This window comes from Pseudogymnoascus destructans (assembly GCF_001641265.1).
Source record: "Pseudogymnoascus destructans isolate 20631-21 unplaced genomic scaffold scaffold_8, whole genome shotgun sequence".
In the NCBI taxonomy this organism is placed as follows: domain Eukaryota; kingdom Fungi; phylum Ascomycota; class Leotiomycetes; order Thelebolales; family Thelebolaceae; genus Pseudogymnoascus; species Pseudogymnoascus destructans.
Genome location: NW_020167527.1, coordinates 183218 through 209992, shown reverse-complemented (window position 1 = coordinate 209992; position 26775 = coordinate 183218). Strand labels below are relative to the sequence as shown.

Below are 26775 nucleotides of genomic sequence, written 5' to 3'. Positions count from 1 at the left end.
TTGATGGTTAGAGTTGTCCCAAAAAAAAAAAATTGAAGCCTTGCGATTAAGGCATCAATGCATAAGCACATGTCATGAACGGGAATCCAACCAATCGACGTTTATCAGTACCCCGGATTTCACAATTGGCAGCCGAGGAGGCCCTATTCTCAACAACACAACACCTCAACGCATCGCTACAGCTAGAAATTTAGCAGTGACTGCTCTGCGCAAAGAAGAGTAGTTAACACTCGAGTACCGACTTGTTGGAGCAACCAATGGAATAATCTTCCCAAGGCCTAGTTTGTGCATGGCAACGGCCGAGACTGGGTACGAGCACAACGTCATCCCCACGCTCGAGGGAGCCGCCCCTTCCAAGCCTGAGGGCCACCAGCCATGGCTGCACAATCAAAGATTCTCCCTGAGCGGACAGTCAAGTCTATTATTAGAGAACTCACAACCTTATACCTCAAACACCGCACGGCGATATCACGAACCGTTTATCTGACTCTGTTCATATCGCTCATAAACCGGATACGGAGTGCTATAAACGAACAGAAGGCAGCCTCGATACGGCATAGCCAGTCCAAGAAGTATGGAGGCACAGCTGCAACCGACGATCCGAACCAAAGGCGGAAGAAGGTGGAGCTGAACCGGGAGTTCTTCAAGAGTCTGTTCAGGCTGTTGAAGATTATCATTCCGGGATGGAAGAGCACCGAAGTGAGGCTACTCATAAGCCACAGCTTCTTTCTTGTCGTACGGACGCTCCTCAGTGTATACGTGGCGGATTTGGATGGAAAGCTTGTCAGCAATCTGGTCCGTGGGAAGGGGAAGGACTTCCTGATTGGGATTGTCTGGTGGATGATGGTTGCCGTGCCGGCGACCTTCACCAATTCTATGGTAAGTGAGTGATATCAAGTGAAGGAATGCGGGCTAACTTGCATTAAGTTATCATATCACCAATGTAGACTCGCGCTACAATATCGAAGCCGACTCACAAACCATATACACGACAAATATCTGTCAAATATGACTTTCTACGGAATCTCAGCACTTGACGATCGGATAAAGAACGCCGACCAGTTAATCACCGTTGATGTTACAAAGTTTTCGAATAGTCTGGCGGAGTTGTACTCTAATTTGGCGAAGCCGATATTGGATATGGTAAGTATATATCATGTGGAGGCCAGGACATGTGCTAACAGGTCTATAGAGCATCTACAACTATTCGCTATCCCGGAGCGTTGGAGGTGAAGGCTTGTTCTTCATGTCTCTGCTCGTGCAGTTATCAGCCAGTGTGATGAGAATGCTCACGCCACCGTTCGGAAAATACGTCGCAGAAGAAGCGCGGCTGGAGGGAGAGTTCCGCTTCCAACACTCTCGGTTAATAGATTACTCGGAAGAGGTTGCTCTCTACTCCGGACATGAAGCAGAGAAGGATACCCTGGACAGGGGTTACTTCACGCTCATTAAGCACGTCAATTACATCCTACGGCGACGATTCTACCACGGAATCATGGAGGATTACGTGCTCAAGTACGTGTGGGGTGCTCTAGGATTAATACTCTGCAGTGTCCCTGTGTTCGTCAAAATCCCTGGGGCGCCAGCAGCTTCAACTATGGGTGACAGGACACAGAATTTCGTCACCAATAGGCGAATGCTGCTGTCCTCCTCTGACGCGTTTGGCCGCGTAATGTTTTCGTACAAAGAAGTTATGGAGCTCGCGGGTTATACCTCGAGAGTGGCATCGCTATTGGATGTTATGGACGACATTCAAGCCGGAAAGTTTGAGAAGGAACTCGTCTCTTCGGCTAGCACAGAGGAGAATGCGGCGATGCTTCGCGGGCGAGGCAAAGTCGTTGAAAGCGAAGACATTGAGTTCATTAACGTGTAAGTTTTCTATCGGAAATGTTTCAAAACCCCTTACTTACGATTATAGGCCAATTATCTCACCTAACGGCGATGTTCTCGTCAAAGCCCTCTCCTTCTCCCTCAAACCCGGCGACCACCTTCTCGTCGTCGGGCCGAATGGCTGTGGTAAATCATCCCTCTTCCGCATCCTTGGTGGCCTGTGGCCCGTCTACGGCGGGACGGTACGCAAGCCGCCGTTTTCCGATATCTTCTACATTCCCCAGCGCCCTTATCTGAGTCGCGGCTCCCTGCGTCAACAAGTCATCTATCCCGACTCTGTGAGGCATATGCGAGCCAAGGGTGTGACGGACGCGCACCTCTTCGATATTCTTAAAGTCCTCGGCCTTGAGTTCCTCGTTGCTTCGTACCCAGATGGCTGGGAAGCCGAGGCGGAATGGCGTGAGACGCTCTCCGGTGGGCTGCAACAGCGCATCGCGATGGCGCGGTTGTACTACCATAAGCCCAAGTACGCCATTCTAGACGAATGCACGTCGAGTGTAACGCTCGAGACAGAGAAGGTCATGTACGAGACGGCCAAGAGCCTCGGTATCACGCTCATGACAGTCAGCCACAGGAGGAGTCTGTGGAAGTACCACACGCGGATTCTGCAGTTTGATGGGCACGGGAAGTTTGTGTTCACAAAGTTGGATGCCAAGAAATGGCTTGAACTAGAGGATGAAAAGGATGAGCTGGACCTCCAGCTTCGGCAGATTCCGGAAATCGAGAGGAGGATCAAGGAGCTGACCGCTTAGTAGAAGGGGGGTTGGAGGTGGACGTGACAAATAGTAGACATGTATCAAGTAGAATAGTTAATTGCATACTCCGTATCAATATTTGGTTTGAGATGATTCAAGCTTCGGGATCCGAATCTACCATACAGCTGGCACAGAAGCTCGCACCCTAGCTGCTGTGATCCTGGCGTCGGAATTTGGTTGACATCTGTCTGAGTAACGCGAGGTGGTCCGAGGTGGTGGTACAGCATTGTGAGACTTCAATATCTTGTAACCGACGTGGTGGGGGACTTGCTAGTTTCGGCGTAGCTTAAATTGGCATTTACACAACTCCAAGTGACCTGGCCCTTCTAATTGGAGTGCGGGGGGAGGGAAGGGGGAAGATGGGGAAAGGAGATGAGCTAGGCTTGTCCACCGCACTCCGCACTCCTCAACCCCGCACTCCTCACCCCACACATCAAAATACACACCGACACCACACTGCGACAGTAATTCAGTTGCTAAATTACTATGTACGCGCTCTCCACCTCAAATCTCAAGATCTAAGAGATCTAACTTAGCCGATCCAGCCAATAATTGTTGAGCCGCTCACCTTATTCCTCTTCTGGAGAGCTAATCACTACCCCTCCGCCTGCCAACTGAAATATAACGATAACCTCAGTCTAACAGTCTAGATGAAATGTGAAATGGCATGTGAAACCTGATATTGCTTGGCAGGTCCCCACTGAGTAAACTTGCGACCAACATCTAGTCGAACGGTTGTTCAGAAGCAAGCGCGAGTCTTGGATTTCAGCGCCCGAGCCGTCATACGGACCTGTTCCGCCTCCGCAATCCCCAGATATTGAAGCGGAGAAGGTGGAGAACGCGGGGAATGTGATGATGATGGAGAAGATGGCCAACGAGATGCTCCAACCACGAACGGAGGCGAGGAGACGTGGGGAGAGTGCGGGGGAACACAAGACATCTGGTGGTGATACCATCCTCTGTATCAAATAAAAGGTCCCCTGTTTCCCCTACACCCTTTCCCAGTTCTCAGACCTTGATATCATTCCTCTGTGTTGCGCGATCCTTTACCCAGACCTCGCCGCACAAGACCTCCAAACACGAAAAAAGCATGGCAGACTCCTCCCTCTCCGATAGGGAGAAGCCGTACCACGATGCGGTACACACCGAGCACCAGGAACCTGGTGTGATAACCAATTCGGCCCCTGTGAAGGACGAAGGGCAATGGGATGGTCCTGATGCCGACTTCTCCGGCGTCGATAGAGCTGCCGTCCTTCGCAAAATGGACATGCGCTTGATTCCTGTACTTGCGTTACTCTACTTGCTGAGTTTCTTGGATAGAGGGTAAGTTATCACCTTCCCCTTTGAGTGGCGACTGGTGTTCGTTGTGGCGAGAGTATGGGGAAGGCTCCACCGTGTGTTTCTTGGCTGACGGAAGTTTGACTACAGAAACATTGGCAATGCCAATATTCAGGGATTGTCAGAGGACCTACGCTTGACTGATACTCAGTATGCTCTCTGCCTAACAGTATTCTTTTTCACGTATGCTCGTATGTATATTTCCATTTGTTCTCTCGATGCGATTGTTCCTTTCAAAAAGATAACCTAATCTTGGACACTTCCCTGTTTATCTTTTAGTTGAAGCCTTCTTGCTGACTCAATTAGTTTTCGAGCTGCCATCAAACCTCCTCTTAAAGAAACTCCGTCCGTCAGTATGGTTGCCATCCATAATGGTTGCGTGGGGCACCTGCACCATATGTCTAGGCGTGACAAACAACTACGCCGGCCTCATTTCCGTCCGTGTCTTCCTAGGTCTCGCTGAAGCTGGATTATTTCCCGGAGTATCATATTATCTCACAATGTGGTATTGCTCGGAGGAGCTAGCCATCCGGCAAGGCCTCTTTTTCTCCGCCGCTTCCATGGCCGGCGCCTTCTCCGGGCTGCTGGCTTTTGCTATCGCTAAGATGGATGGGGTGGGTGGCTACGAGGGCTGGCGCTGGATCTTCATCTTGGAGGGCCTCTTGACAGTCGTGGTGGCTTCTAGCGCGTACTTCATAATGTACGATTTTCCGGATACGGCATCATTCCTCACACCCCAGGAACGTGCATGGGCATCCCACCGCCTCAAGTACCAAGGCAGCAAGAGATCCGGAAGGATGATTGCAGAGAGTGATAAGTTCGAGTGGCGCTTCGTGAAGGCCGCAGTGCTGGACTGGCAGGTGTGGCTAGGCACGATGATGTTCATCGGGATTGTCTGCCCCCTTTACAGTATCTCCCTGTTCCTGCCCACCATCATCAACCAACTCGGCTACAAGGCTGCCACCGCGCAACTCCTTACCATTCCCATCTATATCTCGGCCGCAATTATGTGCATCGGCACCAGCAAGCTCTCCGACCGCGCTGCGAAGGCCGGGAATTCCCGCTGGCCGTACATCTTCTGGCCCATGATTGCGATCCTAGTTGGCTTCATCATCGCGCTCGCCGCATCAGCACACGGCGGTATCCCCGGAGTTGTCTACGCCGGCGTCTTCATCACAACATGCGGCATCTACCCGGCCGTTCCTGGAAACATTACATGGATTGCTAACAACCTGGCGGGCTCATACAAGCGCGCAGCGGGAATGGGCTTCCAAATCGGAATCGGTAACCTCTCCGGCGCGATGGCGTCGAACTTCTATCGTAAGAGGGACAAGCCTCAGTTTATCTTGGGGCATGCGCTGAATATTGGGATTGTGTCCCTGGGTATTGCGGCGGTGCTGACGCTGAGGTGGAACTATGCGAGGATTAATGCGCAGAGGGATAGGGATGAGAGCGATGGTGCGGACATTAACGATGACGAGATTGCGAAGATGGGCGACAGGGCCCCTACTTTTAGATATACACTTTAGAAGGGTATAGAGAATAGAGGTACCCCAAAAATATAAATAACATTTTAATCTGACAGCTGTTCATAGCTCTTGATGCAGCAACGCAGGGGGAAAGTTGACGTGTGTTGAAAGCCACAGATATGGACAAAAGGCAACGAACAGTACTACTGTATGTCGTGCATCTTTCTACAGTGGCACTCAAGAGGTTATTGAAATAAAAATATTTCAAAATACCAAAATAAATTGGGATTCAAACCCCTGCATCTTAACTTAACAGGGAAACGCGATACTCAACGGTAATAAATACATGGTTGTTGACGGACCTCGCGGGTGCCGCATCTGACACCCAGTGCCACGCACTAAACTTATTATCCGTCAGAGTTAGGCTAGAGACTGAACCGCAAGACTCTGCTGCAGCGGTGCAGCTGCGGGTTTAAGCAATATAAAATTTGGTCTATATCGGAATTAAGGTGAGTTGGGAAACGTTCCCAATTTACATTACAGACCAATATATTACACCAACTACCCCTCCCCATCCTCCGCCCCCGCCCCCACCCCCCTCCCCAACCTCCCACCCCCCTCTGCACACCCCACCCCTCCTTCAACAACTCCCCCGTCTCCTCCAGCGTCAACCCCCTCGTCTCCGGATAAACCAACCAAATCGCAAACCACCCCACCAAACACACAAACGCATAAATCAAAAACGTCCAGCTCGGCCCCAACCCATCCAGCATCTGCAAAAACGTCAACCCCACCACCGTATTACTCCCCCAATTCACCGCCGTCGCCAGGCTCGACCCGAGACTGCGGATGTTTAGGGGGAAGAGCTCGCTCTGCTGCCACGGGACGTTGCCGAGGCCGGTGGCGTAGCCGGCGACGTAGAGGATGATGGAGGCGACGACGAGGAGGGGGGAGGTGCGGCTTGTGATTGGGGGGGGGGCGTCGACGGAGGGGTTGTGCGAGTTGGTGTCGGTGGGGAGGATGATGTAGTGGAAGGTTGCGGCGCAGCAGATCAGGGCGAAGACCATGACGGGGATGGAGAGGAGGAGGAGGAGGCGGCGGCCGAAGCGGTCGATCAGGAGGAGGGAGAGGATGGTAAAGATGGCGTTGGTGGCGGCGACGGAGAGGGAGGTTAGGGTTGGTGTGGCGAAGCCGAGTAGGGAGAAGAGTGTGGCGGAGAAGTACATTAGGGAGTTCTGTTTGTATTAGTAGTGCTTGGGGAAAAGGGGCGTGAAACTCACAAATCCGCATAGTTGCTGGAGACCCTGCAATAAACATGCGATGGTCAAGGCCCTGACATTCCCAGGCACACCAAACAACTCAGACCAGCTGTCAGAGAACCATCCCCCGTCCCTCGTTGTCGACCCTCTAGCCCTCTCCCGCTTCGCTTCCTCTTCCTGTCGCACCTCTCGCTCAATAGCCTTCATCACCGGCTGAACAGTCCTCCTCATATCCGCAGCACCGAAAACCTTCTGCAAAACAGCCTTGGCCTCCTCCGTCCGTCCAGCCTGGGCCAGCCACCTCGGCGTCTCGGGCATAGCAATCATAACCAAACACTGCAGCGCCGCTGGTAACGCACCTAACCCCACCATCCACCTCCACCCCGTCTCCCCACCCAGCTCCGCAAATGCCCATCCAATCAGATACGCCACAACCTGTCCCAGCGTGATGAATAGAACATTCAACGTCACCAGCCTCCCCCGAAACATCGACGGCGCCAACTCAGCAATATACAACGGCGTGACGAAACTCGCTGCGCCGACAGCGAGACCAACGATCGATCGGCCAGCGACCATAATCCATACCGACGTCGCGACAGCCTGCACCAGCGCACCGAGAATGAAAAGAAGGTCTGCTATGAGGATGACGCGTTTGCGCCCCAGAGAATCGGCGAGGAGACCACTGATGGGAGATACGAGGAGGGCGAAGAGGGAGGTGGATGCTGCGATTAGGGATTTATCAAGGGTGGTGAGGGCGCGAGAGGAGAGGGAGGTGCCGATGGAGACGAGGGTAGCTGAGATTACGCCTGTATCGTAGCCAAATAAGAGGCCGCTGATGCCGGCGGAGAGCGTTAGGAGCCAGACGAAGAGGGTGGGTGTGGAACTTGGGTCTTCGTGCTCGCTGACCGACTCGGGGTCATCGTAGTCGTGCTCGCTGACCGATTCGGGGTCATCGTAGTCGTGCTCATCCCCACCCATTAGAGGGTCTTGGGCTCTGTCAGCCATGCTGGCGGTATTGTGAAGTCAATCTTTATGATGTTTGGCAAGGGTAGCCATCGGACGAGGCTGGTCTGAGGACGACCGATGACAGAGGGGCCTTTGGTGGTACTTGTTGGTCCAAGCGTCATCAGCCTTGCAGCAAGGCTGTTGTTAATCTTACAGGTGTCACTTAGCAACTCTACTACGACGTCCCGCTTCATCGGTATGTTTCAATGCAATCTTGTCAATCAAATATCTTTATAAATTTGCTAAGTATGGCAAGACGAAGCCGTGCCCGCTAACTGGTATCCAAAATTAAAAGACCCCATACTGCAAATTAACCATCCGATTTATACAACTTGATACGAACCCCCAACACAGATTCTACACAGTTGGCATCGACGCAAGACAAGACTTTACACAGCGTTATCACCAGTATTGGTACGAGCATTGCGTTCGCTGCTACGTGATTTTTCGACCTCCTCAAGGCCTGCTCCTTCACCATGAGAATCGGCCTCTCCCTGCAATTCTTCTTCGTCATGAGAATCCTCACCAAGGTTTAGGGCAGCGGCGGGAGCATAAGGGCTTCTTGCACGGATGCGCTCTCCGTAGTACCAGAAAGCCGCTGGAATTGGCACAAGCACCATGGCCACACATCCGAGGAGTGTCCCAGTCCAATTTACTCCCAAGGCCTTGAACATTTGACGAGCGAATAGGGGGAATCCGGCACCTGCGAGGGAACGGAGGAAGGTGTTTGCTGCGATTGCGGAGGCGGCACTGAGATGGTTAGTCTAACATATTGATAGGGGCTGCTGGACAAAACTTACAACATGAGGTAGGCGTCAATGAGATAATTGAAAGATTGTAGGAAGATTGTCAGAAGACCGAATCCGGTGAACAAGCCCGACAGCGTGGGAAAAATCCAGTGGATATTCTTGGTATATCCCGTCCAGCCAAAGAAAAACAATCCAATAGCGAAAGCGGCACCTCCAATAACCACGGTAGGGAGACGCCATTCGGGAATCGGGACGCCGTTGTTCGCATCCAGCTTGCGGTTATAAGCCGGCTGGATGTAGAAAATGTAGGCTCCAGCGAACAGCTGTCCTATGACCATGCCAAAGTATGGCAGGCCGCCAATACCGGGCGACATGCCATGGACGCCCTGGAAGACGACTGGGTAGGCTGTCAGGAAGAGATAGAGAAGGCCGTAGATGAAGGCCATGTAGAGTGAGAGAAGGAAGATAATGGGCTCGGTGAAGAGCAGGCGCATAGGACGACTGAAATTCTTCGTTACGAGCTCCTTGAAATCAAGCTCGATTTCCTCCTGTTTCGCGTGGATACCCCAGTTCTTGGTTCGGCGACGAAGCTCCGCAGCCTTCTCGATCAAGACGACGGGGGGATAGGTCTCCTCTAACCATATGAGATCCAGAATGAAGCACGCAATTCCCATGATACCAGGGATGTACTCGGTCCAGCGCCAGCCAAGATAAGATTCGGTGATGAAACCTCCAATGAATGGGGCAATGAGCGGACCGCTGAAAACCGTCACGGAGAACACCGTGATTGCCAGTCCTCTCGTTTTATTGTCAAACATATCCGAGAACACTGCCGCAACGACGGATAGAGGACATGCACCGAAGAATCCTCCCCAGAATCGACATATGAGAACCGTCTGCAGGTCCTTGGCGACGGCCACTGCGAATTGAAAAATGGCGAACCCGAACATGGAGATGAGAATAGGGAGTCGTCGTCCCTTCAACTCGGACAGCGGCGCCCACAGCGTCGGTCCAGTAGCGAAGCCGAGAACATAGAGAGATACACCGAGTGTCCCAACCACCTCTCCGACATGGAATTGTTTTGAGACAGCAGAAATCGCAGCCGAAAAAACACTGGAAGCGAACGCCGAAGTCAGCGTGGTAAGACCGAGCATCACAGCCGTATACAGCCTACAAAAAACGGTCAGCATGGTACGAGAAAACTCGAGCGCAGTCGATCAGACGTACTTCTTCTTAAGCGGCCAGTTCTGCGCATGCAGAGGATCATCCGGGCCGTCAAACTCAACGACATATTCCTCCTTCGCCGGCAGCGGCGGCGGATAAGACTTCCCATACCCAAAATTTGGCAGCGGCTTCTTGGGCTCCTTATACTCGACTCCTCTCCCCACAGTGCTGCTGTGCTGCGTCCGCGCTGTCTGTATGCGGCTTATAGACATATGGCGACGCTCGAGGTCCGTCTGGGTCGAGTGTGTCCTGCTCAGACCAACAGGGTTGGGATATGGCTGATCCGAGGAGGAGGAATTCGAAGAGTATCCGGAGCCTATCCTTTGGGCTTCATGGCTCAATTGGCGGCCGCTGGTCATCGGGGGGCGCTCGGAGGGGATATCTGCGCCTGCGGCGGCGAGCTCGCGGTCGGTGGAGTCCATATCTGGTCACCGTATCGCCAGGTGGTGAGCAAATATATTCGAGGGACCCCTTTGCCGTGTTTGTCTGCGTTTGAGAGATCAGCAGCCGTGGGCGAGGTAGGTTGTCTATATCTCTGTTTCGAAAGATGTCCTTTTTTATTTATCGCCCCACCGTCGAGCTTATGGCGATGGATTCAGAAAAGAGCGGAAGGAAAAGGCTTAGTAGTAAACAGCGACATGTAGTAAACAGCGACATAGAGAGTATTTTTAGTGCAGGGCAAGAGATCTTTCTAGCAATGTGGAATTTATATCAAATAAGAGGCAATCTCTGCCGAGTTCCTTAATGAAGTGGCCAATTTTCTGGCTCGAATGGGCGAATGGTGTCATGGACCAGACCGTCTTAAACCTTTTCAGGGACGAGGCTAGGCTAGAACATAAAACCTCCCGCGCTGAACTGGCGTGCCTTGCCTCGGCGTGCCTTGCCTCGGCACGCCAGTTCAGCGCGGGAGGTTTTATATATTGGATATTGAAATAGTAACCAGTGGTTATAAAACATATATACTTCCCATAGATTTTAGGCGTTTACTTCTTTCTCCATAATCCCCCAGCTTAACAATCCAGTTCAATCCTCATCGCCTCCATTTTCCTTCAAAATTAATTTCTACAAACCATGACGCAAGAGAGCGTTAGCGGTACGTACCTTGTGCATACGGTAAAAAGTCGATCCCGTCCTAACCGGATGAACCCTGCCATCTCCAAACATCCACGCTACTTCCACCCGCCCCACTATCAAAAATCTATACAGTGGGGATTTCGGTCTTTCGGTTTTCGGATTTCGCTCTTAAGTAGCGAGAGTGGAACGGTGTCGGCGTTTTTATAGCGATGTCCGCCGTGGCTAGCCGTCTTGATATATTTTTAGATTGGTCTATATGTGATTATATACGAGGACATAAGGATACGTACTGTTATCAAAAAAGCTCCTCCTCACCACCGCCCACTCGCCGAACAAACAACCCACTCAAGCATCCATCCCACCGTATTAATCCCCACCCGGCCCATCAATAACCATATTATCCACCCCCCTCGCCACGACCTCCATCCCCTGCGTCTCAAAGATATAATCCAGATCCGGCTGCGCCTCCCGATACAAAACATGCTTCTCACTCGCCATCTTCATGTTATACGACGCCTCCTCGTCAGAAATGATATTCCGCTTCAGCCCCGGATTACCCGCACACGCTGCCTCGACGTCGAGCTGGATACGGCAGCCGCGGTCGAGGAGGCCGAACATGTAGCCCGCTTCATCGACTGTGTGGCCGACGGTGAGTAACCCGTGGTTCATCAGGATAACTCCCTAGTTCCCCATTCATTAGCCTCTCCTCCCCCTCCCGCTCTCAAAACCCCCCAAAATCGAAGAAATAAAAAAAATAGAGAGAAAACTCACCTTATTCCCCTCCCCCAAAGCCCTCGCAATATTCCTCCCCCCCTCCTCCGCAAACACAATTCCCCCATACTCCGCATACACCGCATGCGCCTGATAGAAATTACAAACATCCTGATTCAGCATCTCCAACGGCCGTGCAAACACGCTCCACGCGCGGCCCGCATTCGTGTGCGCGTGGCAGATGGCCGCGACATCCGGCCGCGCCTTGTGGATCGCGGAATGGATTTGGAAGCCTACGGCGTTGGCGGGGCGGGTCTAGGTCCGGTTCGGGGTTAGCAAGGGGGGGGGGGACGCCGGTACATGCTTTAACCATACAATATATAAATTTGGGAAAGGGGACGCGTACATTGTTACCACCTACGACCGCACCGGTGTGCATATCTAAACAGATCATGTCGCCGGCTGTCATGAGACCGAAGTGCCGCCCGAGAGGGTTCATCCAGATGTAATCCTCGAACTCCGGGTCACGGACGCTGATGTGGCCCGCTTGGCCTTCGGTGAAGCCTTTGCGCGCGAAGTCGCGGAAGGTGGCGGCAGTGTGGATGAGGATGTGTTTGCGGTGCTCGGCAAGGGAGGAGAAGGTTGGGATGCCTGTTGGAGTTAGTACGTGCCCGTATTCTGGGGGGGATATGGTAATGGGCTATTTAGTTCCTACCGTCCATCAAAATGCCATGGCTTATGGCTTGTAAGGGGGTCTTCTCTTCGGAGCCCTGAGCGTGCGGCGCTTGCTTCGGGGCGGTTTTAGGCGGTGCCTCGGCCGGGGGTTGGGTTGCTAGGTCTGCGGATGGGGGCATGGTAACTTATACACTAATATATATATAGAATAGAGCCGTTTAGGTGTTATAAATATGATATATATGGTCTGTAGTCCTTGCTAGAGCTTGTTGACGCCTCCATATCATGTGACTCATGAGCGGGGAGACGCCACCTACAGGATGGCAAGGTTTCCGATTGGCCAGGCTTCACTTACAGTACAGGACGCATATGTGTGATAAATTAGACATTTAATATTCTCACCTAACGAAATGCAGCATCAAACTAATATCTTTAGTAATTCTCATGGTATTATTTAATCCAGACCAGTTAAACACCCCCCCCACTTCCCCTATCCAACGCCTCAATGCATAAATCTAAAATCTAGCAATATAATCATTCTGCTCCTCCTTCGTCATCGCATTCCACTTCTTGTCCCTCACCTTATTCTTCCACACATAATACGCCTTCGCAAACAAGAACAGCCCAATCCCCAACACATTGGTCGCAATCAACGTCCTTGTTGCCCCGGCGGTAGTACGGTTTATCATCCTCGGGGTACACGAAGGTCGTACAGATCCCACCGAGCTGGACAGACATGTTGTACAGCAATGCTGAGATGGAGCGCGCGCGGCGACATCATTGGAGTTCGAGCTCACCCAGCCACCAACAATAGCGTGACAGTACGGGTACGACAGTAGCACGGCGGTGGCGGCGTAGGTGCCCCATTGGTTACTGATGAGCCCCGGCCAGACAGCCAGGAAGATCAGGACAGGAAGGGTCCAGATGAGCTGGAAGATGGCGACAAGGGCGCGCTGGTTGAATTTCCCGGAGAAACAGGTTATGGTCAGGAGGGTGAAGATGTGGACCACGGTGTGGGGGATGATGAGGAGGTTGGCGTTGAAGGTGCAGAAGCCGAAGGAGCGGAGGGTGAGGGTTAGGTAGAGGCTGGGTAGGTTTTGGGGGGTGTAGATGATTATTCCGAGGGCGTAGATCTGGGATAAGTTAGTGGAGTTCGTGCTTGGTAATGGGAGAGGGGTATATGTACTGGCCACAGATCATAGTCTGTGAGTCCGCGCCAGAGGCGACGGTGTGATGGCCTTGCGGTTCATCATGGATCCCTTGGAGGGGTCATCGCGCAGGATGCGGTTAACCAGAATAGCCTCCTCGCGGGAAGTAAACCAGCCGCCTAAACCAAGTCTTCGTCTGGACGGCCGAAGCGGGCATCATGAAAAATGAAGCGATCCCAATTACAAGAGTGATCAGCCCTCCCAGTAAGAACAGCCATTTCCAGCCAGCCACTCCATGGGCACCCTCAAGGTGAAAAATCCCAAAAGCAAGGAGAGAGCTGATGATGCCAGTTACACTAAGCGCGGTCCAGAAGAAGCTTAGGCGGATAGGCAGTTCTTTGGAGGTGTAAAAGTAGCTCAGGAAGAGGATGAGTTCGGGGATGAAACCGCCCTCGAGGATACCCAATAGTGCACGCGTTGCAAAAAATCCTGATCGGCTTGTCATGGCGGCTTGGCTCATGGCGACAATCGACCAGAGGCAGATCTCCATCGGAATCCATATGTCGGGGCCGATTTTCTTCGATACGAGTTGAGACGGCAGCTCGGCGACTAGGAAAGACGCGGCGAAGATCGTATTTTCATGGTTGTAATCTTGGGGTTGAATGTTAATGGCTGAAGGGAATAGCGCACTTGGGAACTTACCATTTGTGTTGAGGTGCTAGTCCTTGAAGAGCGTCCCCAAGACAGCTTGTACCATGTTCCCCCTATCAAGTTATAGGGAGAAAAACATAATGCAAGCCCATGAGCAGACTATATCGTAGTTTAGCAATATCCAACTTAAGGGGATGGCAACATATCTTACTTCGCCAGTCAACCTTACGTATAAGTTTCTTCTCTTCCTCGGCGGTCCATGTGAGGTCTGCGTCAAATACATGGCGACACTCGTATCTTGCCTTTTCGTACATCTTGACATAGAGGTCCCTAATCTCCGGGTCGGCAAACACGTTGGTCGACGGACTGGTGTCTGATTCTTGCGTCGAGACGCCATCCTTGGTGACGAGGTTGCCGCCCTTGGTGACTATCTGGACGCCGTCCAGGAGGTTTCCAGGAATGACGCCCGGCTTTCCCTCGGATGACACCGACATTCTGTCGGAGTCATCCCCGCGTCTGCTTCCGATTGAAGCTGAACCCATTTTTGTTGGGATGAAGATCTATCTGGAGCTTTTGCTACCACAGTTCTCGACCGTGTTGCCACTCCATGAATGACGAGGAAAGGGTTTATATATTTTTATACATGTAGCATCAAGAGGTGGACAGAGAGGCATGTACAATACTCTCGGCATATGAGGTGATCAACGTGCACCCCCGGCGCAGTCTCGGGACTGCCGTAGATAGGGATTTTCGGGCTATGTTTCCAACAAAATTGACGATGCATCGTTTGCCAAGGCTTACCATCCGCCCAGAGGAACTATGAAAAGATAAGAAACGACAAGGAAATGTCTAACTTGCTCCCAAACTCCATCCTTGGCCGGCTCTCGCCGGCGTGGGGTGCATGCCCATGCTACAGAGTTGTATTCAGACATGAATCCCTTTCCACACGCGGACGACACATGAGGATCCGGTCTCGGTCTGGGGAGGACGTGCGTATGGATGCTGACAATTGGTTGAAACACGATCAACAATACGCTGGAATCTTCGTCATTGAAGTTTAGGATGCCATCATCGGATAGTGGGAACCGGCATTTGCATGTAGAGTTCCCAATTAAGCCAAGAGGCCCGTAAGGGAGTAACTTCAGAGATAGTGATAGGGAGGGCGCTTGAGAGAGGTTCATCCGTTTGTTCAACTTGAAATATGTGAAATGCCATTTGTCTTAATGCCGTTGACCAAAGCCAGACAGATGCCGAAGATCAGTATGTACGAGCACCTATACACAATGCTAGAGTATTATAAGACATGCTCTATGTTCTTTTTATGGAGCAACAGACATTGAAACCCCCCAGCAAGCCATACCCCTGTTCGCACTGTAGGGGGTGTGTAGAGGGGGCGTGGTCATGTGACGCAACATCTTGATGGTCGCATAACTCGGGGTCTATTTAATGTCTGGGGACTACAGTATCATTGCCGTATGATAATCAAATAAAGAATAATAATAAATGGAGTAGTTGAATTGCCTAGCTGGGGATATAGGCGGACATAACTGCCGTACATGAACTCTCATGATGGTGCAATTGCCGATTGCCGAAGACGTTACTGTAGGAATTTACTCCAGCAATTCACTACTTTATTCCACGATGCAGTTGGATGGATAAGCAGCTCAAATAACGTCATCTGTAGCAAACTGAGACCATATGGAAAGATGCGACTTACTCCTCTTATCTGTAACTTGGAAGATGTGCGAAATACACTAAATTATCGGCGACGGTAACTTTCGACGCCTACCACCGCGATGGTGTTTTCTCGTGGATACGTTTCCTGGTCAAATCGAGCTCGTAATCGACGACGTGATCCACGATGTCCCTGCTTTCATCAGTGAATCCGTGACAACTTTCGCCGTGATTCTGTTCGAAACACGTCGTCGAAACGCACCATCGCTCTTGAGCCGCTCTTTGAAATCGAACCCACGGATCGCTAGTAGATTGCCCGACTACGCCGTCGGTATCTTCTCCAATCTCACCATCCCGTCCACGGATTGTGCAAAGAATGGTCGAAATATGATGAACTTGCGAAAGACTTCGCGGTGCTTGCAGACGCCGTGATGGCCGACAAAATCATCAAGTGAAATATCATGAATGGCGGTTATATAAAACCGTCGCCCACGAGGTTGATGGGGTAGTTTCAGTCGTGACACAACAGTTCAATGCCGCAAACACGTCAAAGTAAAAAAACAATACTCTTTCAAAATGGCTCCTTCCGTCGCAGAAATCCAACAAGAGCAGGTCGCTCCAGTCGTCACCAAGCAAGCACCAGTAGTCGCAGTACCAGAGGCTCAACAGAGACATCGGCAGATGCTCCAGCCCGAAGAGTCCGCAGGCAAATCGACGAAGAGGGAGGAACTACCACAGCAAAAAACCCACACTACCTTCCGGTTTACTACTATGACCAGAAGTACGCGCCGCTCGAGCCATTCGAGCACGTAGATCACGGTGTTGGCACCGACCCAACCTTCAAGGATCTCCTTGTCGAGGGTAGCAAAATACACCAAGCTGGCCCCCGCAACCGGCTCCGAAGTCAGCGGCGTGCAACTCAGCCAGCTCTCCGCCGCCGGCAAGGACCAACTCGCCCTCGTCGCCCAGCGCAAGGTCGTCGCATTCCGTGACCAGGACTTTGCCGATCTCCCCATCAAAGACGCCCTCAACTTCGGCAGCTACTTCGTCCGCTACCACATCCCCCCACCTCCGGCGCCCCAGAGGGCTACCCCTAGATCCACCTCGTCCACCGCGTCGGCAGCAAAGGTGAGCTGGACAACTTCTTCGCCGGCCGCAATGTCTCCTACGAGGCGCAACCCCCCGGAACCACCTTCCTCTACGTCTTCGACACCCCCGAGACCGGCGGCGACACCGCCTTCGTCAACCAAGTCGAGGCCTACAACCGCCTCTCGCCCGCCATCAAGCAGCGCCTCCACGGCCTCAAGGCCGTCCACTCCGGCATCGAGCAAGCCGAGTTCAGCCACAAGCGTGGCGGCGTAGTGAGGAGGCATTTGGCGCGCATCCCTCAGGCTGAGAGGCCAGTGGAGACTCCATATGTAGCGGAGAGTGAGCCATGAAGGGGGGTAGTTTATATAGCAGCGTTTGTAGTTTCTTGTTTATAGCGGTAGCATTAATGAATTATGCGAAATGCACATACTTATAAATACCAATCCTCTCGGCAGAACCTTCACCGAGTGATTCATGAGATCGCGTCTTGAGTCACATCCCTACGATTGTCGTCCAAGATGCCAAATCCCGATTGCCGAGATCTGGGGAAACTAGCTTGGTACTTTGGGGTAGCTCCCGAAGCAAAACAACAGCCCGTCGTGAAACCCTCAGCCTCGTCTACACACGACCCATCATCACCGCAACTATGGGAGGACGTAAATACAATCTCAATGCTCGGGTATGCAATTGCCCTCTCCAGACTCTTTAAACACGCATAGGCGCCGCCTGCTAACTCTACCCGCTAGACGATAGCCACGCCCCTCGCGGCATTCTGCATGGCCACTCTCCTCTTCGTGTATGCCGCCACCCCCACACTCCTATCGCGTGCCGGCTAACAAGGGGCAGATACGCGCGCACATCCATCACAGCAGCGAAGCGCAATGCGCAGATGCACCGCGAGGCAGACGGGGGACAGATTAGCTGGCGCAATGAGTCACTGCGGAGGCATGGGGCGCTGGCGGCGCCGGAGTCGAAGAGTACTGTGAAGCAGCTGCTTGGGGAGAAGGCGGCGAGGGAGGGGGCGGAGGGGGAGAAAGTTGTGAGGTCTGAGGAGGAGGATAGGGTTAGAGAGGCGGCGAAGAGTAGTAGGGTGAGGAAGGAGTAGGTGGGTGACGGTGGGGGCGGCGGCGGCGGCGGCGGCGGTGTATTCATATTGAGGGTCTGGCGTCTGGGTGTGCATACATGAGTCAGGTATGTAATATTGGGAAGTCATCTAAAAAGGGTCTTGTTATTAGATACATACATATTTCGAATACGCTGTTTTTGTAAGAAGGCCGAGTCTCTTGGCCATTCCTACACTCGAGGCTTGACGTGGTCAGGGTGTACGACTGACAACCGCATCCATTATCAACAGGCAGACATAAAATGAAGACGGGAAACTGCACAATCAAGATGATGAGAAATCTTTGCAGCTATAATCAGAAAGTCCGGTTCGGTTACAGCGTATAGCGTGGTATGTATTATCTCCATATCTCCTATTTTCATTATTACTCGAGATTGCCATCTCAATGACCAACAAGAATTTCTATAGCTTCCCGCAGGAACACCTATTTAAGCAATGGAAGGTAGTAAGCTCCATAGATATTCTTCTCCGGGTTCTAATTCGCGTTAGGCGCCGACGGAACAATCTCTCAACGGCCCTCATTACTCACCCTCCCTCCAGAAGTACGATGCATGATCTGGGAAGCCGTTGCCATTTGTTCGGGGCCAATTCTCGTATGCGCAGATTCCCTCACATTTGGTCCACTAGAGCAAGTTGCCAGATTTAGCTTTGCTATTCCCCCTCTGCCACCCACCAACAAGAAACGCAAACCCCGCTCTTCGAAAGCCAAACTAACTGCCAATCCACTCATCTGGCTGCTCACAAACCGCCAAATCTACGCCGAAGCCCGTCCCAATTTCTACGCAAACCTATGCCTCGCGTTTGACAACGTGTTTTGCCTGTCCGCATTCATGTTCCAGTCACCAGAGACTTTTATCAAGCCGTCGATGGTCCGGTCGCTATCGTTAGACCTACAACTGGCCGCAACAAGTTCATACCTCCTTTTTCAGACGACTGCGAGTTCTCTTTTGCCAGATCCGTAAATCACGGGTGGGAAATAATGATGAATAACACAGAGCACTGGTGGCGAAGAGTATATGTATGCAAGTGTCCGTTTTGTCTTGCGGATTTTGTCAAGTGGATTTGTACGCAAGTGCCGCTACGAGTTTTCTCGAAATTGAAGCTGGACGCTGTCGACGTGCAGTTCTCTGTGGAGAGAATTGAACGTAGTCCGCTAGTTACCCATGAGTATCAACGTGGGAACAATAAATGCTGGTGCGATAATCACAAGGTTGATAAGGAGAGCATAGAGAGTTGTGGGTTTGCAGAGGAACTTAACAGACGGTTGATGAATAGACTCTGAAGAGGACGGCTGACTTCATTCATACGCTATAGTAGCTGTTTATCTCAATAATCCAACACCTTATCACGGTTTCTCTATGCGGCCAAAATACTCTTGCCCCCATCGGTCGTCAACCTACTCCTCACCCTGACCTTCAGAAACCCCGCCCCGAGCCTTGCATACCTGCCACTTCCGCTCGCCACATCGACACCAACCATTGCGCTGGGCGAGAACAAAAGTGCCTCTCCAACTTCAAGACCAACGATCTTCTTGAAGATCATGCTCGCCGTCTGGACCTTTGCCCCTGGGATCGACTCTGTGTCTCGATCGCCCGCATCGGGCTCCGGATCAGTAATGTCGGACGCCGCTGCTGCTAGGTGCGCTTTGAGACTTTTCATCCATTCAGGGGACGTGAAGCGGTGAACAATGGTAACCGAGCAAAGGTCAAGGAGCTCCGGTGAGATGGTGGGCTCTTGCGTGCTAATAATGATTCGGGCGCCGAGGTGGCGTTGCAATCGGATTATGGTGAGCAGCGTCGCCGTGAGGGTCTGGGCCTCGGCCGACTCATTCATGAACTAAAGCTGAGGGTTAGAACAGGGATTTTGCCTCGAATATTATTGCTTACCTTGTGTGCCTCATCCAAGGCAATCACCCGGCGACCCGCCGTGTCCTGGTCGAGGAAAATACTCAGGCAGATGTTGAACAGTGAGCAAGCCCCCTCCGGTGTGACGCAGGGGCATGAAAGATCGACGATAGTAAGAGAACCGGGCTATAACTGTTAGAAGGTAGAGATCAAATATCACAACGCACCCACATACCTTGGAGGTCCAGTCATTTCCATACTGTCTCATCGACTTGCCCTTTCGCTGTTGGATAAAGACTCCAGTCTCGGTATTCGGCATGAAACTCTGAAGAGTATCAAGTCGCTGTGTGAGTGGACTGAGTTGAGCTGGAGTCATTTCTGTTTTCGCAACGCGGTCCTTGAACGTGGCGTAGCTAAAGCCCGTTCCCATCTCCTGTTGCTCGATTCGCATCTCTCGCAGGATGCGGTAGACGGCGTGCAAATACAGAGGCATTGGCCCGTCGCCGCGGCTCACAGCCATCAAATCGAGCATGCGCTTTGTGTTGAGATTCTCTTCGCTGATTCGCAGCGGCTCAACTGTAATGTTGCTGAAGGCATGGTATGTTCGCTGCAAAGGTCAGTGGGAAATCAAAATGGGTAGAAGACGTCAGTGAACTTACTTTGATCGTGCGATAGTTTGTCGGCGAGCATAAGACCTTCACTTTTATATTCGGATCCGAAGATAGGTAGGCCGCCTCGCAAGGGGATCCACCCCCGTCTGAGATGAAGGTGTCATAATGAAAAACAAGGCCAGTAAGGGGGCGGGGAAGCTTGTTGGCATCAGACGGAATCAAGCAATTCTCCAGCAAGCATGAGAGCGTGTGGCTCTTGCCGGAACCCTGAGAGCCACAGATGAAAGTGCTCGATGGAGCAGCAACATTGAAGAAGACTCGAGGATCATGGATGGATGACCTGTCTCCCTCTTTGGATTTTGACTCATTTGGTGCGCCTTCAGCCATGCCAGCAAGTAGACCGTATTGTGGAAATGCTGGTGAGGAATCCCCGGCGGCAATAGCTTCGGCTACGGCTTGCTTGAGAACAGGCATGGAAAATACCGGTGTCGTCGTGACATCCTGAAATCCTCGCTGGGCAGAGCCGGGCCTCAAAAGGTCGAGATGATAGTCAAACAGACGAGCATCTTCTGGGGTTTGTTCTGGGACTTTTGACCATGTACTTGAGCTCGATGAGCTTGACGATGAGCTCGATGGGCTGTTCCCAGGGGAGGCGGTATTGTCACCTTTCATAGTGACAGAAAGTGTTGGCTAGGGAGAAGTTCAAAATGGTTCAGATCATTACTAGTAATCTGTGTTGTAAAAAAAGGTAGACGTTTTGTGTTTGTTGTTTTATTTACAGGGCTAAGGGATATTCGATTTCTTATAAGGAAGATAGGAACAAAGGGTTCGCCTCCTATCTAACCCTGAACATACAAGCAGACCGATAGGGGGCAAACAAACGGACAGATCGAAACAGCAAACAAATTATTAAGTAAAGGCTAGAATAAAGAGCTCAATCGGAGCTCTCGTCAACATATAATCATTCATTATAACCTGCACCTGTGTCTCCTCCCGCACTGCATGCATCAAGCCATGCACATACGCAAACCCCATAATGCGAAGCGCCTCACCATACGGCCACAATATCAATTAATGCATGCTCCCAAGTGCTTTTGAACCTGATACAATCAAATAATGCTTTGGGGAGGCTGGTAATGAAGCAATAATGAAGTTGCAAGCTTGGACTTGTTCGTCATCTACAGCGGTGGCAATACAAGCCGAGTTAAGGAAAAGAAAGAGTGTATGTAATATCGTCTTGTAGTATCTTGGATGCCATGTTTCTCGTGGCTACAATTCTCATCTCGGTGTGGTGTTCGACTCCCAAGTCTAGCTGGAGCCCACCAAATCGACTAAAGGCCGGAACCATTTTATGTATTTTAATATCGATATAGAAAGAAATGTTGTATTACCCGCTGTATGCCTGTCGAAAATTGGTACAGTACATAGCCACGAGCCTGTCCTTGCAACTCAGCCCAGCGAGTAGAACGGACGTAGAACATGAGATATTGAAACCCCCTGGATTTTTTACTCGTGTATCCGATACGGCAGGTGTTAAGTACCACAGCCAGGCCTATCCACGGTGGTTCTTCGTCGCCTCCATCCACTAGAAAAAAGGTCTGGTCCATCAAGAGAAATACATACCCTAAGTGAAATGTGAACGACGGCTCCCATATAAAGTATATGATGAGAAATATGCTCCTTAAAGGCACCGTAAACTATGCTTCTTCTATGAGATAACCCATAGAAACTGAGCAGGCAATTAATTCGACGTCTTTGCCTTTAAACCCTATCGCTAGCATGCTAAAGCTAAAGAGCATCACCGAGTAAAATGCTTTCAACTCCTTATCTGTCAGGTGGCTCCAAGCGGAAGCGTCAACACTCTCACCATCTCGCCGTCTAATGCCCTTAAAACACCTGGTTCAGTCCAGGAGGTGGGGGTAATGGCCGATCTATGATAAGTGTGCAGGCATCGGTGAGGGTATGACTAATGCTCTAGGCGATGCTCTTGTCAGCTTCATCCCCTATAATGCCAGATACAGGAGCCTACCTGTTCACTCTTGCACCAGTCCTGGTAGTCCTTTGCAGCGGACCATACCCCTAAGCCCAAGAATGAACGCAAGAACTGCCACAATGAGGAGCCTTTCAACAATTTTAGACCACAGAGATGGCAGGATGTCATTCTCGTTTCCTTGCGGTTCCTGTTGCGCTTGTGTTGGCAATTGTTGTGGCACTTCGTGAGCCTCTACTGTTGTATCGCTTCACGAGCATCTTCTACGAATGATTGAGAGCAAAGTCGTCTTCGCTCTTGTGAAAGTCGATATTGCTGCTGCTGCTGCTGCTGTAGTGATGATCTAGGCGAATATACCGAAGTTCTAGGTAAAGAGGTCTCCGCTGTCCTCGTAGACCGCCTGTCTGTAGATGGGGAAACTGAGCTTAATACAGCTAATGAGGAGCCTTGTTGGTCAAGAGTTTGCAGTTAAACGGACGCCATGTTGGGAGCGTTATATGAGCCCTTTTCGTAAGAAGTACCTGTAGCACCGTCCTCAGCATCGTATAGGGGTATTTGCTTGCCCGAGAATGACCTGGGAACCGCTGGAACACTAGAAATGAGGTCCGATTAACATCGCCACCATCACTTAGCGTAGGATCCCTTTTTAGTGGGCGGAGCACTCTTACGCGACGAGGCTGAATAATGAAGCTGAAGGACGAGGAGTCGCCGTATAGGGAGTGGGTTGTGGGTCATTTAGCTCTCCCGCATTAGCGCTCCCGTCAATCACTTCTCAGGAGCTAGGCTGTAAGCCGACTTACATATAGTACTTTTTCCTACCACTTCCCTCCACGACTTCACACCAACTCTATCCACCACCTCACACCAACTTCTACCAATCCAACACCAAACCACCACCATGGCTAGCACCACCGCCACCACCCTAACCCGCTACAAACTAATCTTCTTCGTTCCCCCCTCCTCCCTCTCCGCCTGCAAAACCGCCATCTTCGCAGCCGGCGCCGGCCGCTACCCTGGTCCGGGATCTTACACCGAAGTCTGCTGGACCACCCTCGGCACAGGCCAGTTCCGTCCTGGGGATGCAGCGAAACCTGCTATTGGGAGTGTGGGGAAGCTCGAGGAGGTGGAGGAGGTGAGGGTCGAGGCGCTGTGTCAGGGGGAGGAGGTGGTTAGACGGGCGGTTGGGGCGTTGAAGAGGTGAGTTTGTGAACTGAGGGTGAGTAGGGGAGGAGCTAATTAAGGTAGTGCGCATCCGTATGAAGAGCCTGCGTATGAGGTTGTTAAGCTTGAGGATTTCTGAGGAGCTCCTTTTGAGAGTGGCGTGGATTAGGGAGGCATACCCATCGTAACCACTGGTAGCAGAGGCAATCATCAAGACAAAACCAAGGGAATAGAGCTTCCTCAAGTGAGGCTCTGACCTCCAATAGACCTTCTCAAAGTCCGGTGCCTCTGCCTGGGCAACCTGGGCCTTGTCCTCCGCGGCTTTGGCGCCGATTTCTGGAGCTTTCACCATACTGATGAGCAAAATAGAGCAATTGGGGTATAAATTTGGAGCACTGGTAAGGGAGCTAGTAGCTGTCGAATTCAAGGCCTAACTAGAGGGAAGAACCAACTTCGATAATCCGGTCTCCCCCAAATCGAGGCGATGCATGCCCATATATGTCCGGGGAATGGCTAAGGTGCCGGGGTGCAGTATTTACCCTGTGAAGTGCCTTGACTCTGGCTCTCTATATTTGCTACTTCTCATGTTCTTCGGAAGCTAGGCATCTTTCAGCCGGGCCGTGAGTTAGGATATCGAACCACGTTTGTGTAATCACATGGTTGGCATGAAAATCTCACCGCTGGCTCTGCTAAGTTGTGATAATTTGGTGGCGGCAGCAGCCGACTGAGCAAGCCAACCTGTATGCACAGCTCAAAAGCGCCACCCGGGAGTGATGGAACATCTGCCTTTTCCCGAGGATTTAGCCATCAATCATACCAAGAAGCCGTGCATACCAAATCAAGCTTCAATAATTGGACACTACTCTGCCTAGACGCATTTACCCAGGTCTGTTTTGAGAAGTTCAACGGCGGACATGGGAAGTGATTGGCAGAGTTGTGGACTCAGGTGAAGGGTATGAGTGTGTTTTGACACCAACAACCCGTCGAAATTAGACCCTGTTCAATAAGTCCGACTCAACCCCATCATTCGATTCGACGACGGTAGTGTTGGCAACGGGTATTTAGCCAAAATTCCTTTAGAGACAGGAACATTGAATGAGGGGTGGTGTATGTGGCGTATATGGTGTGGTGTGCTAAGACGGCTAAGTGAGTGGTTGCCGCAACATGGCGTCTTGTCTTGTTGTTCCAGAACAATTGGGGGATTACACGACAGTTCGACGGCTGGGGCCAAGGCGTACTTGGCCAAAATTGGTAGTATTTTAGAACAACAGCTGCAATTCCATATCAGCTATCAAAGTTGTTTGCAAGTGATATGACTGTTGAGTGATTTTATTGGCTTCGTGAGTATGTTTTGGTTATCACAGACGTAGAGTTGAGTTTAACATTGTCAGCTAATACATCTCAAGCTGGTTGCTGGGAATAAGCACTACTGCGTTGTTAGTAGCATGAGGAAATGGAGATGAAGTGGATACAGAGTGGATAGCCGACTTAATAGAGTTCTAGTCATCCCATGCGAGGAGGGGAAGGAGAAAAACCCAAGGGACTAGGTGAGTCCAGAACAACCGGAGAGCCAGAGGTCTTGCATTCCTAGAACCAGCACCCTCTCATGTGTCTTCCCTCTCGCACATTTCAGTATGTATAACCGGGAAAGCCGGGAAATCAGGTGTCATCTATTCTATTCATCTTGCAATTATCCAGGTCAAATCAACTGCACTCCAACAGTCATGGCAGCGGTCACCTGAACCCCCGGTTCTCACATCTTATCAGCTCATCAACCACCAGTGGCACCCTCGATCACGGCCACCAAGAAAGAGTACCTCGTACTTATCCCATACGAACACACACACTCCCCCTCCATTATTCCCCTGGACATGTGTTCAAATCCAAAGCCAAAAACAGCTCAAGCACAAACCCACCCCCTCCCCCCTCCTCCGTTACCATTGCCGCCGCCCTCACCCCCTTAATCAGCTCCAGCAAGCGCCCCAGCAACCAACCAACACCCTCCCAGCACCCTCGCCACTGCCCCAACAACTCCCCCTCCCCTTCCACCTCTTCTCCCCCCACTACACACGCACCAGCCTCCATAGCCTCGGCATCATTATCTGCACGTCCTCTTCCGTTCTTATTATCATCGGGGACACGTATCTCGTCCTCGAAATCGGGCAGGAAACTATCAAGGTATGGCACGGTAAGGGGTCGAGGTGGTCGTTATGCGGGTTATAAGTCGATTCAAGGGGGGCATAATGGGGGTCTGCGACTGGGATTTACTACTGTCATGGAAAGGAAAGGTTGGTACTGTGCATATACACTTGCTGTTATTCACATGATACGGCGTCTCCATCCTCCCCACTACCTTCCTAATAGCTACATCAGCTATTAAACCCTCCATCCTACTTTCCACAAACCCAGCATTCCACCCGCTCTCAACAGGCAGCGCCGACCATGCCGGTATCACCTCTGCGCCCTCTATTTAATATCACCCGTCACCTCGATCCACTGACCATTCATTCATCCTACACCAACAATGAAGATAGTCCCGCTTTCAGATCAACCGCAACAACGTAGCTGCCACCACCGCCTTATAGAGGCAACTGTGCGATGAACTGCTCTAGGCGACCTTTTGCCTCCTCGAATATAGCCTCACCCAGCACCTCATTAGAAGAGGCGAGTCCCTGCGATTAGTTATGCGCCTCACGGAGTTTGATGCTGGTACAGATAATCAGATTGATAGCATGGTATTGTAGTAGTGAGGTCGACTTTCTCTGGTGTTTTGCACGTCGTCTGCTAGAAAGTAGTTGGTAAACGGATGGGTATGAAAGTGAGTCCAAAGTGGTACAGTATTATAATACTATATTAGATATCAAAGGGACGACACAGGAGTCAGACAACTGGCTATGTATCACCTCTGCCCATTCTCACAAGCTCTGCCCACCCTCCCCCCCCCTCCCCCAAGACCTCTATCAAAACACCATCCGCCCTACACCACCGCGCTCTAGGCTCTTAGAGGAACGAAACCGGTTTCCAGATCAACCCCCCCACCCCAGCCACCCCACCCCGAGCCTTAACACCGCGATATCAAAATCCTCAAACCCAGCCATCCCCAGCCCACGCCCCAACACAGACCTCCACACAGTCCACAGAGTCCACAATGTCGACGTAGAAGAGGACATACACCACACCACATCATAGTTTCCCCCCGCCTACTACCCCCGACGTCCCATTCCAACTCACCCAAGGATTATCATAGCCAACAAAGCACTCGCGGGCAAAAAATATTCTTACATTTCTACGCAACCAGGATGCTGCCAGAGGAGTGCTGCCCCGCTTGGCCATCG

At 51.5% G+C, this 26775-nt stretch overlaps 12 protein-coding genes across 12 annotated transcripts; 6 read left to right on the top strand and 6 right to left on the bottom strand.

The window, feature by feature from the left end:
• The first annotated feature begins 12 nt into the window (after window positions 1-12).
• VC83_03743 (uncharacterized protein) lies at window positions 13-2699 on the top strand. The gene is made up of 4 exons (XM_024467386.1): window positions 13-879; window positions 928-1143; window positions 1193-1869; window positions 1919-2699. Exons 1-4 carry the CDS (start codon window positions 376-378, stop codon window positions 2640-2642), a joined length of 2121 nt encoding a protein of 706 aa, XP_024324981.1. The 5' UTR covers window positions 13-375; the 3' UTR covers window positions 2643-2699.
• A 151-nt stretch (window positions 2700-2850) lies between these two features.
• VC83_03742 (uncharacterized protein) lies at window positions 2851-5533 on the top strand. The gene is made up of 4 exons (XM_024467385.1): window positions 2851-3133; window positions 3191-3968; window positions 4074-4174; window positions 4290-5533. Exons 2-4 carry the CDS (start codon window positions 3736-3738, stop codon window positions 5510-5512), a joined length of 1557 nt encoding a protein of 518 aa, XP_024324982.1. The 5' UTR covers window positions 2851-3133; window positions 3191-3735; the 3' UTR covers window positions 5513-5533.
• A 223-nt stretch (window positions 5534-5756) lies between these two features.
• On the bottom strand, window positions 5757-7806 carry VC83_03741 (uncharacterized protein; the record flags this gene model as incomplete). Its single annotated transcript, XM_024467384.1, has 3 exons — window positions 6733-7806; window positions 6067-6687; window positions 5757-5855 (listed from the first exon to the last, which is right to left on the bottom strand). The coding sequence occupies exons 1-3, from the start codon at window positions 7714-7716 to the stop codon at window positions 5757-5759; spliced, it is 1704 nt and encodes a 567-aa protein (XP_024324839.1). The 5' UTR covers window positions 7717-7806.
• A 123-nt stretch (window positions 7807-7929) lies between these two features.
• Window positions 7930-10577, bottom strand: VC83_03740 (uncharacterized protein). Its single transcript, XM_024467383.1, has 3 exons — window positions 9693-10577; window positions 8517-9635; window positions 7930-8466 (listed from the first exon to the last, which is right to left on the bottom strand). The coding sequence occupies exons 1-3, from the start codon at window positions 10109-10111 to the stop codon at window positions 8106-8108; spliced, it is 1899 nt and encodes a 632-aa protein (XP_024324988.1). The 5' UTR covers window positions 10112-10577; the 3' UTR covers window positions 7930-8105.
• A 552-nt stretch (window positions 10578-11129) lies between these two features.
• Window positions 11130-12328, bottom strand: VC83_03739 (uncharacterized protein; the record flags this gene model as incomplete). Its single annotated transcript, XM_024467382.1, has 4 exons — window positions 11130-11444; window positions 11535-11789; window positions 11881-12125; window positions 12190-12328. 4 exons carry the CDS (start codon window positions 12326-12328, stop codon window positions 11130-11132), a joined length of 954 nt encoding a protein of 317 aa, XP_024325135.1.
• Window positions 12329-13436: 1108 nt separating this feature from the next.
• VC83_03738 (uncharacterized protein) lies at window positions 13437-13847 on the bottom strand (the record flags this gene model as incomplete). Its single annotated transcript, XM_024467381.1, has 1 exon — window positions 13437-13847. One exon carries the CDS (start codon window positions 13845-13847, stop codon window positions 13437-13439), a length of 411 nt encoding a protein of 136 aa, XP_024325134.1.
• Window positions 13848-14069: 222 nt separating this feature from the next.
• Window positions 14070-14490, bottom strand: VC83_03737 (uncharacterized protein; the record flags this gene model as incomplete). The annotated part of the gene is made up of 2 exons (XM_024467380.1): window positions 14070-14107; window positions 14160-14490. The coding sequence occupies 2 exons, from the start codon at window positions 14488-14490 to the stop codon at window positions 14070-14072; spliced, it is 369 nt and encodes a 122-aa protein (XP_024325141.1).
• A 1708-nt stretch (window positions 14491-16198) lies between these two features.
• VC83_03736 (uncharacterized protein) lies at window positions 16199-17061 on the top strand (the record flags this gene model as incomplete). The annotated part of the gene is made up of 3 exons (XM_024467379.1): window positions 16199-16403; window positions 16488-16669; window positions 16720-17061. The coding sequence occupies 3 exons, from the start codon at window positions 16199-16201 to the stop codon at window positions 17059-17061; spliced, it is 729 nt and encodes a 242-aa protein (XP_024325140.1).
• A 242-nt stretch (window positions 17062-17303) lies between these two features.
• Window positions 17304-17969, top strand: VC83_03735 (uncharacterized protein). Its single transcript, XM_024467378.1, has 3 exons — window positions 17304-17390; window positions 17458-17507; window positions 17558-17969. The coding sequence occupies exons 1-3, from the start codon at window positions 17358-17360 to the stop codon at window positions 17814-17816; spliced, it is 342 nt and encodes a 113-aa protein (XP_024325143.1). The 5' UTR covers window positions 17304-17357; the 3' UTR covers window positions 17817-17969.
• Window positions 17970-19146, top strand: VC83_03734 (uncharacterized protein). The gene is made up of 3 exons (XM_024467377.1): window positions 17970-18164; window positions 18232-18276; window positions 18324-19146. The coding sequence occupies exons 2-3, from the start codon at window positions 18270-18272 to the stop codon at window positions 18794-18796; spliced, it is 480 nt and encodes a 159-aa protein (XP_024325142.1). The 5' UTR covers window positions 17970-18164; window positions 18232-18269; the 3' UTR covers window positions 18797-19146.
• A 44-nt stretch (window positions 19147-19190) lies between these two features.
• Window positions 19191-21268, bottom strand: VC83_03733 (uncharacterized protein; the record flags this gene model as incomplete). The annotated part of the gene is made up of 4 exons (XM_024467376.1): window positions 20338-21268; window positions 19914-20285; window positions 19721-19864; window positions 19191-19670 (listed from the first exon to the last, which is right to left on the bottom strand). Exons 1-4 carry the CDS (start codon window positions 20959-20961, stop codon window positions 19191-19193), a joined length of 1620 nt encoding a protein of 539 aa, XP_024325137.1. The 5' UTR covers window positions 20962-21268.
• Window positions 21269-23113: 1845 nt separating this feature from the next.
• On the top strand, window positions 23114-24675 carry VC83_03732 (uncharacterized protein). The gene is made up of 2 exons (XM_024467375.1): window positions 23114-23476; window positions 23525-24675. Exons 1-2 carry the CDS (start codon window positions 23178-23180, stop codon window positions 23577-23579), a joined length of 354 nt encoding a protein of 117 aa, XP_024325136.1. The 5' UTR covers window positions 23114-23177; the 3' UTR covers window positions 23580-24675.
• The last annotated feature ends 2100 nt before the right edge of the window (window positions 24676-26775 follow it).